This window comes from Camelus bactrianus, chromosome 2 (genome assembly GCF_048773025.1).
Source record: "Camelus bactrianus isolate YW-2024 breed Bactrian camel chromosome 2, ASM4877302v1, whole genome shotgun sequence".
Taxonomy (NCBI): domain Eukaryota; kingdom Metazoa; phylum Chordata; class Mammalia; order Artiodactyla; family Camelidae; genus Camelus; species Camelus bactrianus.
Window position 1 is genome coordinate 26,441,388 of NC_133540.1, and position 13,608 is coordinate 26,454,995.

The window sequence follows — 13,608 nt, forward strand, 5'->3', positions numbered from 1 at the left end:
CAAGTCAGCTTTGAATAAAACACTCCAGGGACTGGGGAAGAGCAAGAAAATGATCTGTTGCACTAGTAGATTATCACTGTACGTGTAAAAAAACAATTTTTTTTGCCATTTTGGAGCAACTGTTTTTCAGTCATTTTTTACTGAGCCCCAAAAGTATCCACATCCTGTGCCTGCAGACTTTTCTCAAAGAGCGGGTTCGCAGATGCCTCGGGAATGAGGGGTTCCAGTGACTTTGAGCACCACCTCCTGCCCCCAACCAGAGCTCACACAGACTCAAGCAATTACGGCTCTCGCCGGGGGGCTCCTTCTCGGCCAGGTGACCGGCAGGGAGGGTCCGGGAACCGCTTCTGCTTCGCCTGCAGGGAACCATCGCCCTGCGCCCCGCGCCAGGGCTCCGGCAGGGCGCCGACCACAGTCTTGGTCTCCGCCGCCCCTCCCGGCTGCTTTCTCGGCCGGCTCGCCAGGAGAAAAGGGGGCCCTGGGCCCCGCGCCGGCCTCGGCGGGGACCGGGACAGTGGGCACCGCCAGCGCCGGGCCTCCCCTACGGCTCCCGCAGCCGCCGAGTCAGAGCCTCCCTGACCCTTCGTTTGCTCTTCCAGCTCCGACCTGGGGCCGCCGGCCCCTTAAACCTTAAAAGAAGGAGATACGCGCGAGAGCTCGGGTTAGCAGTTGGTAAACTGCGCTCAGCCTTGACTTTTCTTTAAATGTGAGACAGACGCTCTGCGGTCACAAGCCGGGACCCCGGCATCGAAAATCCGCATCTGAACCCCTGGGGTCCGAGGGCCCGAGGGAAGCAGAGTGCGCGGCAGGGGAGCTGCGGGCACCTGCCCCGCGCGCGTTTGCCCCGGGCACCTTCCTGTCCAGCCACAGTCGGTGTCCTAGCGGGTGCGGGTGCCGGGAGCGCCGAAGGCGAGAGAACAAGGTAACCCCTTCCCCGCTACACATTAAAAAAGAAAAAACCCAGCCTCACGCCCAAAGTGTAAAAAATATAAAAGATCTCAGAGCCTCCATAGAGTGAAAGAAGCTGATTTGCAACCCTAAAAGGGGCTGGGGAAACCATCTGTTTTGGGTAATGGCGCCCCCAGATGGCTGCCGCGAATCCTACGAAAGACGCTGGGGCTGGCTCACCATTCCGTCCCCGGGGAGCAGAGAAGGGCAGGGTCCACAGTCCCAGGAGGAGGAGACGTCACCCACCCGGCCGGCCTGTGAGGGGATGAAAGCCAAACAAACCACGCTGTCCTGGTCGCCCAACAGGTCAGGATGCATCGCCACAGCCGCCCGTTCAGAAGCGTCACCCAGCCGAGGCACATGCAACACCAGTAGCTGTGCCTTACGTTGTGTGACCAGGTTCTAGTCACTTAATCCCAATGTGCCTCAGTTTCCTCGTGACCATTTATTTGCAAAACAGTAATAATCACATCCACTTGCCAGAGGTGATTTCCGGGGACCCTCGGCCAGTCTGTTAGGCGTCGTCGGCGCGGGTTGTCCTTCTCTGTGTTTCCCCGGGGCGCTCCAGGCCTGCCCTCTGAAACTGCATCCTTCCCCTCCACGAACAGTTGCAAAGGCTTACAGCCCAAGAGGCCGTACATTTTAATAGAGAGTGTCGAAAGACAAGCTTTACAATCTAAAGGAAGGGCAGGTCAGTGGTGTGGACATGCGGGGGCTACGAAGCTTGTTTCCAATTCGAGGTTGCCCGCCACCTGTGCTGGGTTAGGAGAACGGAGACGTCGGCTTATTACACGTGCCGTTCTCCCCCTTCGTGGTTGCACTCCCTCTCGGAAATGAGTCTGAACGTCTATACCCTACTATTCGTGAATGGGGTTGAGAAGCTGTTTCCCCTGCTCTCCGCCCAGGCAGCACAGACCGAGGGGTCGGCAGCCCAGGGCTTGGAGACCACCCCTGCCCCCGCCACAGTCAGAATCTCTAAGCATGAGAGTTAGGGTCCTGCCTGCCCAGAAACAGTTTGCAGCCAGCAAAGGTTTAACCAAGCAGCCGAATTGTTCTGGAGAGATTTGGCAGAAACTTTCTTTGTGCCTCAAGATTCTTCAGTGCCTTGACTACAGAAAACAAACAGACAAGCGGGGCCAAAGCCAGAACACTGGTTGCCGAGATCATCAGGCCTGCAGCATTCAGGTGGGAAGTGGTTCACTCCGTGTGCGCGCGCGCGCGCGTGCGTGTGTGTGGTGGTGGCGGGGCCTGGGGAGGGGGGCCCAACCCCAGCACCTGGGACCCATGGGACACCCCTTCAAGCAGGTAGCCTGGCTGGGTACTTCAATCCTTAGATGAGTGGGCACCCACCATTACTTACCCTGGGTTTGGGCGAATAGTTGGTGTTCCTAAAACCGGCAAGTACTAAATGGACTCCAGGAGAGTGGGGCTGAGTGGGTGGGTGGGGAGGTAAGGGTGGTAATTCACTCTCCATTTGTGAAAACAAAAGCCTTTGGCGGATTTTGATAAATTGCAAGGCTCAGAGGAGACCTATAGGCCCAAGGGCCAACACGGAGCGCAGGAGTCCGGGTTAAGGAAGGCGCCAAGGGGCTGCACCACGTGCGCGCATCTCTCTGCGATGGCACACCTACCCGAGATGGGCAGACGCGCTGGTCACCAAGCATCTGCGTCTGTGCGCTCTTCACAACGACAGCGGTACGCGCTCGCGTCCCAGCTTCGGTAAAAGGTTATTCTGCTGTTCCCTTGCCATCAGCTGGTCCCGCGGGCGCGCCTGTTGCATGCGCACGCGCTTGGCCGGGCGCCACTAGCGGCGGAAAGGAAAGAGAGTAGGGCACGACCCGAGGTGAGAAAGGAAGACGCAGCTCAAGCAGAGTGAGGTCTAAGCCGGGTGGCGCGGGTGCAAGGAAGGGCCGCTACCCCGGAACCCGGCCGGCGGGAGCGGGACACTGGGCGCGGCCGAGATGGAACCCCTAGAGCGGCTTTCGGCGCCCCCTGGCGTCCAGCGGGGCCGCGTGGGCTCCCGAAACAGTGCCTCTGGCCGCACGGACCCAGGGACGCCTGGGCCCCCAACCTCTCCTTGGTACTCTGCCGCGCACCGCCTCAAACCAACCCCACCGGCTTCCGGCTCCTTGTGCCTCGAGCTCCTTGAGCCCCGAGGGGGTCTGAGAAGCGGAGGCGACCCAGGGGAGGGCGTTGGGCCTGGGGGCGGTGGAGGTTTGAGGGCCCTCATCCCAATCCCGGGCCCAAGTCTTAGCATCTCTCAAAGCTCAGGCTCTGATTAGCTGTTTGGTTCGATGTGCTTCCGTTTTACCGGGGGTTTATTTGCGAAGTAGTTGGTACTGGGGAGCGGGGCTTTTAAGCATCTCGGTGCTTTAGTCAAACACAAAAAGGCCCAGGACCGATTCGGCCGAAGAGCGGCCTTTTGCTACCGGCCCCGGCTCTTTCCCCTGAGAGCCCCGGCGTCAAAGGAGAAAAGACGCAAACTGGGCTTTTAGGGACCCAGATTACTTGGGTCAGAATCAAAAGATGCTCTCCTTCCAGGAGGCGATTTCCCTGGTGTGTTCACGGCCAGGAGAGGGTAGGAGATTACACAGAGTGGGGTTTCGTCACCCCACGTTAACCCCCTCCTCTAAGCAGTGGGACCACATAGCGAGCCAGGCGACTGAGGCCCGGGGGATCGCCAAAGCCAAAGCATCTTCCGGAAGGAGGGAAATAGAGAAGCTGCGGCCGGAGCCTACGGACGGCTCGAAGTGGCCAGGAAGTAATAACAATGCGCCCACCTTACATATGAAAGAAGCCTGGCGGGCTTGCTCTCCCGGGATTCCCTCTGGATCTGCAACGCCACCCAGCCAGGGGGCCTGAGGGGGAGGAGACGATCTGCCTCAAGGGGAAATTGGGGGCGATTAGGGGAGAGGAGCCCCACCTCACACACACACACACACACACTTTCTCTCTGCTGGCACCCTAGTCCAGGTTTACAGCTGTGAACTTACTATTTGCAGTCCTACAGGGCACTTCAACTCCGCGAGAGCAGAAGCCGGCCTGTTTGTTCGCCTCTGTACACCCCGCACTCAGCACGGTGCCCGCTGGCGTGGGTAGAATGGAGGAGCCAATTCTGCCAAGACTTCCTCTTCTGCCTTCCACCCCCACCCCATCCCAGGCTGCCTACCTGGCGCACTTTCTGCCAGCCCCTCGTGCCCCGCACCAGCCCCTCTCTGAGAGTACACACTCCAGAGGCCCGGCGCCAGGGCCAGAGTGTGTTAGGGCCCGTGATGCCTTCGAGCGCTGAGTCATCCCATCCCATTCGTTTAAGAAGGGAGGCAGGTTTCTTCTCCCAAACCGGGAAATGGTGGGCAGTTGTGTGACACTACGAGACTCCGTAGAGGCATTTCCTCAATAGCATAATTTTCTAGACTTACCCAACAGAATAACACCCGCAACGTTTGATTGATAGTTCATTTTTCATGCAAAAGTTTTACTCATACGACTCTATTTGTAGACATTCTGATTTTTAAAAGAGCGGGCGGGAGCACGCCGTACGGGAAGGACAAGGCTGGGAACTGTGGCCGGGGATGCGAGAGGAAACCATCCAACCTCGCCGAGGCGGCCACGGGCTGGCAGGTCCCGGGCGCGAGCCAAGGGCACAAAGAGCCAGCAGGCCGGCTGCTGGCTCGCGGCTCCCGGGAACGCTGTTCTGCCCCGCAGCCCCGGGGCCCAAGCAGAGACTGAAGGCTGGAGTCAAACCAACCCCGACCCGGGCCTCCCGGGGGCGGAGCGCGTTCCCTCCCGGACCTGGCGACAAGGCCGCTCATCGCGCCCCCCGTGTCCCCCTGTCTCTCGCAGCCCGCTCGTTGTTGGGGAGCAGCTGCCAGGCTTGTCTGTTCGTTGTTTACAGCGTCCCAGAGCGCGAGCCCGGCAGCATCGGGGGCGGCGGGGCGGGGGGAAGGGGGGGCCGGAGGACGCAGCCAGAATTTCTTTCCAGGGAGTGCGTGAGGGGCATTCTCAACGCAAAACCAGATCAAGAGAGTAGTGACCAACCCTCCTCGGATTACTCTCCACTGGCTCCTCCCTTGCTCCCCTCCCCAACTCCGGATTTGCATAAAAAAGGCCAAGAAAACTCTGGCTGGGCCCCAGCAGCGGCTCACTCTGCTCCCCCGGGTCGGAGCCCCCCGGAGCTGCGCGCGGGCTTGTAGCGCGGAGTCTAGCTCAGAGCGCCTCGCCCGCGTCGTCCTCCCCGCACCCGGCGTCTCGGCGCTCCCGCCGTCCCGCCGCCCGCTTTCCAGCGCAGCGAGCGGGTCCGGGACGAGCTCGGGCCCCGGCCGCCTCGTGCTTCCCCGGCTCGGCTCCCTCCGCCCCCCGGGGGTCGCGCGCCCACGATGCCGCAGGGCCCCGGCTCGCTGCTGCTGCTGGTCCTCGCCTCGCACTGCTGCCTGGGCTCCGCGCGCGGGCTCTTCTTCGGCCAGTCCGACTTCTCGTACAAGCGCAGCAACTGCAAGCCCATCCCGGCCAACCTGCAGCTGTGCCACGGCATAGAGTACCAGAACATGCGGCTGCCCAACCTGCTGGGCCACGAGACCATGAAGGAGGTGCTGGAGCAGGCGGGCGCCTGGATCCCGCTGGTCATGAAGCAGTGCCACCCGGACACCAAGAAGTTCCTGTGCTCGCTCTTCGCCCCCGTCTGCCTCGATGACCTGGACGAAACCATCCAGCCGTGCCACTCGCTCTGCGTGCAGGTGAAGGACCGCTGCGCTCCAGTCATGTCCGCCTTCGGCTTCCCCTGGCCCGACATGCTCGAGTGCGACCGTTTCCCCCAGGACAACGACCTCTGCATCCCCCTCGCTAGCAGCGATCACCTCCTGCCGGCCACCGAGGAAGGTAAGCCCTCCTCCTTATCCTCGCCCCTCCCCGGCCAGCTCTGCTAAGGCTTTTCGGGGGTGTTCTCACGGCCCCCGCCCGCCCCACATCCCAAAGCTTTCCCGCCTGGGGTGCCAGTCCCGGGCGGGGCAGACGCTCTCCTTGCCCTGGTGTGTTATCTGGTGACAAATTTGAGATTACCCTGCTCCCTCTGCAACACACACCCAAGTCTCTTATTCTCTTCCCGAGTTATACCCGTTGCTCTTTCTTAGGGACAGTTTTTAAAAGGGAGGGGCAGAGAAAACGTAGAACTAAAAGAGGTCTTTCCCTTGTAGATACATGTACAATTATTTTTAAAGCTGCTAGCATGGGGGCCACAACGGAGAGTGCTGGAAAGAGTCCTGCGTGGAGGAGTTGGCGGTGAGCACCCTGGCCAGAGCATCCTGGCCTGAGTCTCAGGCAGCACGTTCTTACCACTGGGCAGGATTCTAGGCGCAGGAACATTCCCTACAGGCAGGATAGCCAAAATGCTCAGATGGTGTTTTAAGGCACTCTGCTCTTTGCCGATTTCAGCTTTGAAAATAAAAATCCAGACTGGCTCATGCGTGTTGAAAATTGCGCTTTGATTGTATGTAACTGCTCAGGTGCCCAAGAAAGAGGGCACAAAGGGAATCTCCAGGAATCATTTTTCTATCACTGATCAGCTTTTATCGTAGGAGTGGTTTTAATTAACTGGAGAAAATAGTGCAAAAGAGAGTTTCCCAAGTGTTTTAGAAAACAGAGGGGGAGTTCCTGCACAAAAACCATCAAAGCAATGAAAACCTCATGGGCTCTTGATATTCTTCCTGAAAGGAAAACATATACATTGTGTCTGAACTGATTTACATCCCCCCCTCACCCAATGGAAAGGGGGCTTCCTAATCCCCTTCAGGGCTCCAGCAGCATCTCCCTTTCAATCTCTAATTGTTTTCCTACAGCCATCATTAGTTAAAGAAAATGCAAAGTTACTCAGCAATCTTTCCTGGCAGGCACCGCGAGTGTGCAATCATCTTATTGGCTAGATTTCTAATTTATTGCAAATGTTTGGCATATTTCAAACATTTGTCCAACATATACCACAGACCAACCAATACAGGTTAGTAACATTTTATATACATTCCTAGAGCTCCTAATTGGAAAAGTTTCATTTTGTTTGAGAGAGGGGAGTTGAGGGCAGTTTTATGTGTGTTGCTTTTGTTTTTATTTTTCACGATCAGCACCAAGCATGATACACTATATTTCTCCAAAAAGCCATTTCCCCTTAAAAATAAAAGTTCATGTTCTTCAAAATCCGCTCTGCACTTTCTCTAATTTGATAAATAACTTCTATAATGAGTCACATAGTTTGTTTTCCTGTGAAAATTCAATTTCATATTAAGGAAAATCGAATTTCACCTAAATGTTAGAGACAGCCTGACTACATTATAAATGGGAGAAAATGAATATTTTCTGCTTTTCCTTTTTCCCAAGAAATCAGACTCTTCTGAAAGAGCCTTTAGCAGGCTCTCTGATAATTGCTCACATTCCTAGGTTCGGTTAGACCCCAGAGACAATTAACTTTCGTTGGCTTCAGGAAAAGCTTTGAGTTTTCTGTTTGTTTGGGTTTTGTTGTTGTTTTGTTTATTTCTGAGAGTCTGAAACAGGCAAAGAGAGGCAAGAAGAACCAGCAGCAGGGAGGAAGCTAACAATGAAAGAAAGGCTGCTTAACTCAAGCACAAACTTTGCAGAAAGCACGAGGTGATGGCACCAGTGAGAGCAGGTTGTAGTGGTTAGCGAGGTGTGCTTCCAGGTGGAAAGAGCCCAGATGTGATCCTTACGCCAGCCACCTCTCCGTGTCCCCGAGTTGGAAATACCTTGAAATGACTCCCCCGAGAAACAGAGCTCAGCTGAGAGCCCAGCCGAGGCCAGGCGGCCCTGGTGGCCTGCAGCTGAGAAAGATGATCCTTTGGCCGGAGTTTGTGGCTGCTCGTTTTCCAAAATCCCTCAAGGGCCTTTTAGAGCTTTCTCCTCTGAGAGGCTTTGGGACCTACTTTTGCAGAGACTGACTTTGTCCCCAGACTGGGAGGAAGAGCTCAAAGCTGCAGGCTGGCCCAGTTACCTGTAGCTACACAGCGCCCTTTGCCTGGGGATTCATCATGTATTAAGCACAGCAAGTGGGCAGCTTTGCCCATCAAAAAATGGGAGACATGGGAGACTTTCTTAGGAATGGGTGTTCCTTCTTTTGTAAGGGAGACGGAAGCTGGGGTCTTACAGGAAAGACAGTTGCTGCTCTTGCCTGGATGAGCCCCTGTGAGTTGTTTACAAATGCCACCTGCTGTTCCCCTTTAAGGAAACTTACTAATTTGTCACGTTTCTAGCTCCAAAGGTATGCGACGCCTGCAAAAATAAAAACGAGGATGACAACGACATAATGGAAACTCTTTGTAAAAATGATTTTGGTAAGTAACACACCACCACCAACGAAACAGTTCACATTCAGAAGTTTTATTTCGCAGCACAACCTAACGGTACAATTCATTAAGATGTGACTAAATAAAGGGTAAAAATATCATCACGGCTTATCTCTCCTAAAATCATCTAACTTGCTAGTTTCTTCCCTATGTAACTATCTTGCACTGAGTTGTATCTTTTTAGGTGACATTCATTGTTCCTGTTCAGCAATAATCAGATAATGAGAATGGTTCAAATTATGAATTTTCAATGGCACTTTCTTCATTTCACTTTGGCTTTTTCTTGCCAACAAGCATAATCCTGGGCCGTGTTCTCTTTAAGTCACTTAACATATGTACTAGGGAAGGAAACATGTAAATATTAACCCCAGACAAACAGATTCCAGGCATTAAGTTGACCAAAAATAAAAATTTACTACAGTGCCAAACAGAAATCTTTTTACTTTATTCATAACTCATGAGGCTTTGCTTCTCTGTGTTCTACCATCAGTGTATATATCCAAGGTACTGGTTAGTAATCTGGCGGGGAGAGTGTTCTTACATTTAAAAAGAAGAAAAAATAAAGCTAGCAATTTACTTTTGGCAAGATACGTGAAAGGTGCTGTGATGACATGGTGCTTGGGGACAGTAAATAATGTGTGTGATATGTGATCCAATTCTGTGGATTATAAGTCAGTACTATAAGAGAAAGAGGGTTAGAGACTGTCCACCCGGAGCTCTAGCAGCACCTTATCTGCCATCCTCAGGCCTCCGAGGGGAGGGGCCACCTAGACACAGGATCAGCATTAAATTCCGAGTTGGGGTGGCCAGGAACTTCACCCAGACTCCTGCGACTCTCTTGTTTCCATCCCATTCCAAGAGTAGGCACTTTTTGGTGTGTTTGAGAGGTTGGTGCCCTTTAAAAGTGTTTATTCAGGCAGAAGGTTGACCTTATTGGTGAACAGAGATGGTCCCTGTTCTATCAAACACTAACAGACTCTAATCTATACGAGCATTTCCACATTCTCGACTAAGTTCTAGAGTCTGAGAGCAACCACTCGCCTTCCAGGTTCCGAGCCCAGAGGTCTCAGGCCTGGCCAGGTCCCTAAAACTCTGGGAACAACCCGTTCCCATCCTTACAACCCCAGATCTCTGCCAGGAGGTGTCCTGGGTTAACCTTAGCTGGTCCGGGATTGCCATTGCTGTAGGGGAAGCTTCATCCTGCTGAGGAAGGGAAGAAGGAAGGAGGCAGCTCTAAGTCCCAGCCAGTCCTTCCCCTCAGCAAGAGCCACAGCTGGATCATAGGGTTTCATGTGTCTACATTCAAAAACATACAGCTCTCAAAGTAAGGAAGGGCCAGAAACATTGGCAGCAGCAATCCCAAATCTCCAGAGCCTTTCTGAACCCAGTGCTTAGCTTCCATGCTACAAGATTTTATTGAGGGTAAAACAATATATATAATTTTAGTAAAATGTATATAAAATATCATTTCCTTTAAGCAGCTTATGGGCTTTGCAGTAGATTTAATACAGATCTCTCTCCTGGCTTCCATGAAAAAGTTGGTTATATCATGGGGCTCCAAAACAGTTGAAATTAGGGCACGCGCATACACACACACACACTCACACACATACACTACCTACTGGCTTTGTGGCTTTCCTTACAGAAGATCTCCTTCCTAAGGATGCTATATCATGACCTGGGCCAAAAAAAAAAAAAAAAGTGTGTGAGTGTGTGTCCTCATGCCGTCTCTCCTTAGAGGAGAAAGCCTTTCAAAACGACGTAGAAGTCGTTACATTTAAGGTATCACACATGCAGATACCTCACAAGCTTTGTGTTCTCCACATTCATTTTGTCCCAAAGGGGATAATAAACCTAAACTGGAGGGGGTGCATCACGTAGGATGTATAAGCAGTTTCCCACATCGCCTCTGTACTTTGGAGGAGTCCTAAAAAGGTAATAGGAACAAAAGTAGAAATCTGATGCATTTAACTTGAATCACCCACAAAAGCGTGACACCCTTCCTCCGTGCGCTTCTGAAGTACAGGGAGCATGTGGAACACCTCCTTATTCTAGTGATAAAAGCACTGGCAAAGAAAGAATAGCCCAGAACTACCAGCCTATGTAGGTAACCTTCTGTTGGAGCAGGTAGTATCATCACCTCCGCCTCCTGCCGCATCTTGCATCCGCGTTCACATCTTCCCACGCAGGAAGCTATCTGAGCGCTTTGATTCTCCCTATTCTCATCTTCTCCTGAAATCCTCCCCCCTGGTTAAAAGGGGTGATTTTTCTCATGTCTGGAGCTCAAGAATGTCTTGTTTGACCAGGTGAAATCTCACGCAGGCTATAGGCGAGGCTCCCAGGTAGCCTTATAATCACTTCTCCCACCGTACATCTTCCCCATTCCCAGCCCTTAGGCAGAGGCTGTAGGAACATGTGATATTTCCATGGGACTTATCTCATGATAAACTCTGAGAACTCGGTACTGCAGCTCAGATGCGTATCAGATAAAATAATGGCTGGCCAAGTCACAGCATCCTTGGTTTACCTGGTTGAGCATCAGTCATTGCCTACTGGACTGGAAAAGCCATGCTTAGTCAGATTCTCTTTCTGAAATAGAAAAAAAAAAAAAAGAAAGAAAAAGAAATCCCCAGAGCAGTGATACCCACACAAAACCCTCTTCCTCTGTTACTAATTTAAACAATGCATTAAACTCCATCCGTCTGGAAGTCACACCTGCATATCATCTATAGGGAACAACTGTTAATGTCACCAAGGGTCTTAGGACACATTACAGTTTCGTGTGTTAATGCGCCAACCAGGACAAGAAATCTGATACTCTGCCTTCAGAGACCACAGAAGTTAGTGGAGGAAATCTGGGGAGCAGAGTTCTGAGAACTAGACTCAGCCAGGACACAACCTAACTTGGTGACCTCCTATGAGTCACTAAACTTCTCTGGCTTTCAGGCACTTCATATATCAACAAGAGATTTTAATTGAATGATTCCTTCGAACCTTAAAATTCGATCCTTTCCCTGCCTTCATGGAGTCTTGAAATTTAATTCCAGCATGTATGTTTGGAGGGTTTTCTTTCCCAAAGCATACTGTTCATGACCATAAAATGTGTCTTTTATAGTAAACCACTTACTTTTGGTCTTAGCATTCTAATGAGCCTACATACCCCTTTTGGAAACAGGACATATATGAGCTGTAAACGCCTTGGCCTTGGACGGGCAAATGATAGTATCTGAGGATGAGGTCTTCAGAAAAACACTTTTACAGCTAAACATGTTGTGCTCTTAAAAAGTCTTGGATATTTTTTCCTCCTAGTTACTTTACCAAATCAAATGCAGCTGTAAGATCAGTGCTCCGTCCCTGTAGTCTGTTCTTTAGAAAACAATGATTGTGTGATATAATTCTCTTACAGGTTTGTCCAAAAACCTCTCCGACAATATAAATTGAGTTTAAAGTTTACAGCCACAGAAGGATTGTGTTTCACCTTAGAGTCAGGCATTTCTTTTTCATGCTGAAGTTTCCAATAGGGGAAGTCGTTTGTGGAGGAGAGCACAAACCACATGCAGCCTGCATACAAACACAGGAACACAAGGGCGAAGGGGGAAAAAAGAGTCAGTTGAGTCCCGCAAAGTCTTTAAAAGATGGCGGATTTGAAACAAAGTGCCTGGCAGAGCCTTTGAGGCTTTAGAACCGGAGCCACCTGCTGCCCTGGGCTCCCAAACCCCTACCTGCAGCCCCTGACAGTCTCATTAGCCCAGGGGCGGTGGGCTGTTTTCCCTGCCCGGAGCCGAGTCCCACAAACATGCAGCAGGATGTGTTCCCTCATTATAACTGTAATTCTGTCCCCTCTTGTCTTCGTAGCACTGAAAATAAAAGTGAAGGAGATCACCTACATCAACAGAGACACCAAAATCATCCTGGAGACCAAGAGCAAGACCATCTACAAGCTGAACGGTGTGTCCGAAAGGGACCTGAAGAAATCGGTGCTGTGGCTCAAGGACAGCTTGCAATGCACCTGCGAGGAGATGAACGACATCAACGCGCCCTATCTGGTCATGGGACAGAAACTGGGCGGGGAGCTGGTCATCACCTCGGTGAAGCGGTGGCAGAAGGGGCAGAGAGAGTTCAAGCGCATCTCCCGCAGCATCCGCAAGCTGCAGTGCTAGGTTCCCCGCGCAGCCCGGCTCCGCCCGCCCTACCCTGTCTCCTCCGGGACCTCAGCGCTCGTTTCCCAGGCACAGTCCCTGCAGCTCCGGCCCCAGCCCGGAGCTGCCCCCCTGCCCTTTGCACGTTTGCACCCCCGGCATGTCCTGAGTTGTAAGGCCCTCAGAGGCATCAGCAATGGAGAGCTGTTTTCACATAAAGGAAAAAAACCCACCCAAATCATGTAGAAATATTCCAACTAATAAAATCATGGCTATTTCTACGACGTTTTAAAATAGCTCATGTCAAAACTAGCTTCGCCTAGGTGCAGCTGGGCCTTGGGTTTGACTTTGTTGGTTGGTTTGGTTGGGGTCAGCCGATTTTCACTTTCCAAGGCTGCCGGAACGTGCAGAGAGCTCCGCTTTGCTCTGTGGTTCCAACTGTCGTGGGTCCAAAACCCGGTTGAGATAAAGCTGGCTGTTATCTCAACATCTCTTTCGGCTTCAGCCTGATACTCAGCGCCTACGTCTTGTAACAGCTCACTTGGCATTTTACATCCCTGTCGGGAACTGACAACTGCAGTACGTATCGCTATTCCAGGTAGAGTATTTCCATTTATAAAAACCACATTAACCACCGTAGCATGAGTTCTTCAAATAAAGGGCGACGCAGACAAATGTTATCATTGACCTGAGTACTTTAAGCTTTGTTTAAAACACTTTTTCCTTAATTTTGCAAATTAAACCAGTGTAGCTTCCCTGTAATATACATAGTAGTTGACTTGAAAAAGTTGTACAAATATTGCTTTAACCAACACTGTAAATATTTCAGATAAACAATATATTCTTGTATATAAACTTGACATCCTGTTTTACCAACTCCTCGTCTTCTGTCTTGTCTTCTTCGTGGGAGGAACTGGGAAGGGAGCTGTCACCTCCCCACAGTTTGAAGTGTCTGTTTCCTAAGTGATTCAGAAAGCGTCTCCCCCCTCCGACAGCTCCGCCTGGTGCCTCACATCTCACACAGACCCTACCCCTGCGGAGCCTGCAGGAAGGCGGAGATTTGAGGGCTCTGCAGAGGGCGTTCCTGCTTTTGTCCCTTCTCAGCAATCCAGCGGCAGCTCTGGGGCAACACTAGTCTAAAAACCTAAGGTTCACGAGCTCGACGGTTGTGCTTTTTC

General features: G+C 52.0%; 1 protein-coding gene across 1 annotated transcript; it reads left to right on the forward strand.

Annotated features, from left to right (window-relative positions):
* Positions 1 to 4,509: 4,509 nt before the first annotated feature.
* Positions 4,510 to 13,306, forward strand: SFRP2 (secreted frizzled related protein 2). The gene is made up of 3 exons (XM_010968525.2): positions 4,510 to 5,823; positions 8,199 to 8,279; positions 12,147 to 13,306. Exons 1-3 carry the CDS (start codon positions 5,325 to 5,327, stop codon positions 12,449 to 12,451), a joined length of 885 nt encoding a protein of 294 aa, XP_010966827.1. The 5' UTR covers positions 4,510 to 5,324; the 3' UTR covers positions 12,452 to 13,306.
* The last annotated feature ends 302 nt before the right edge of the window (positions 13,307 to 13,608 follow it).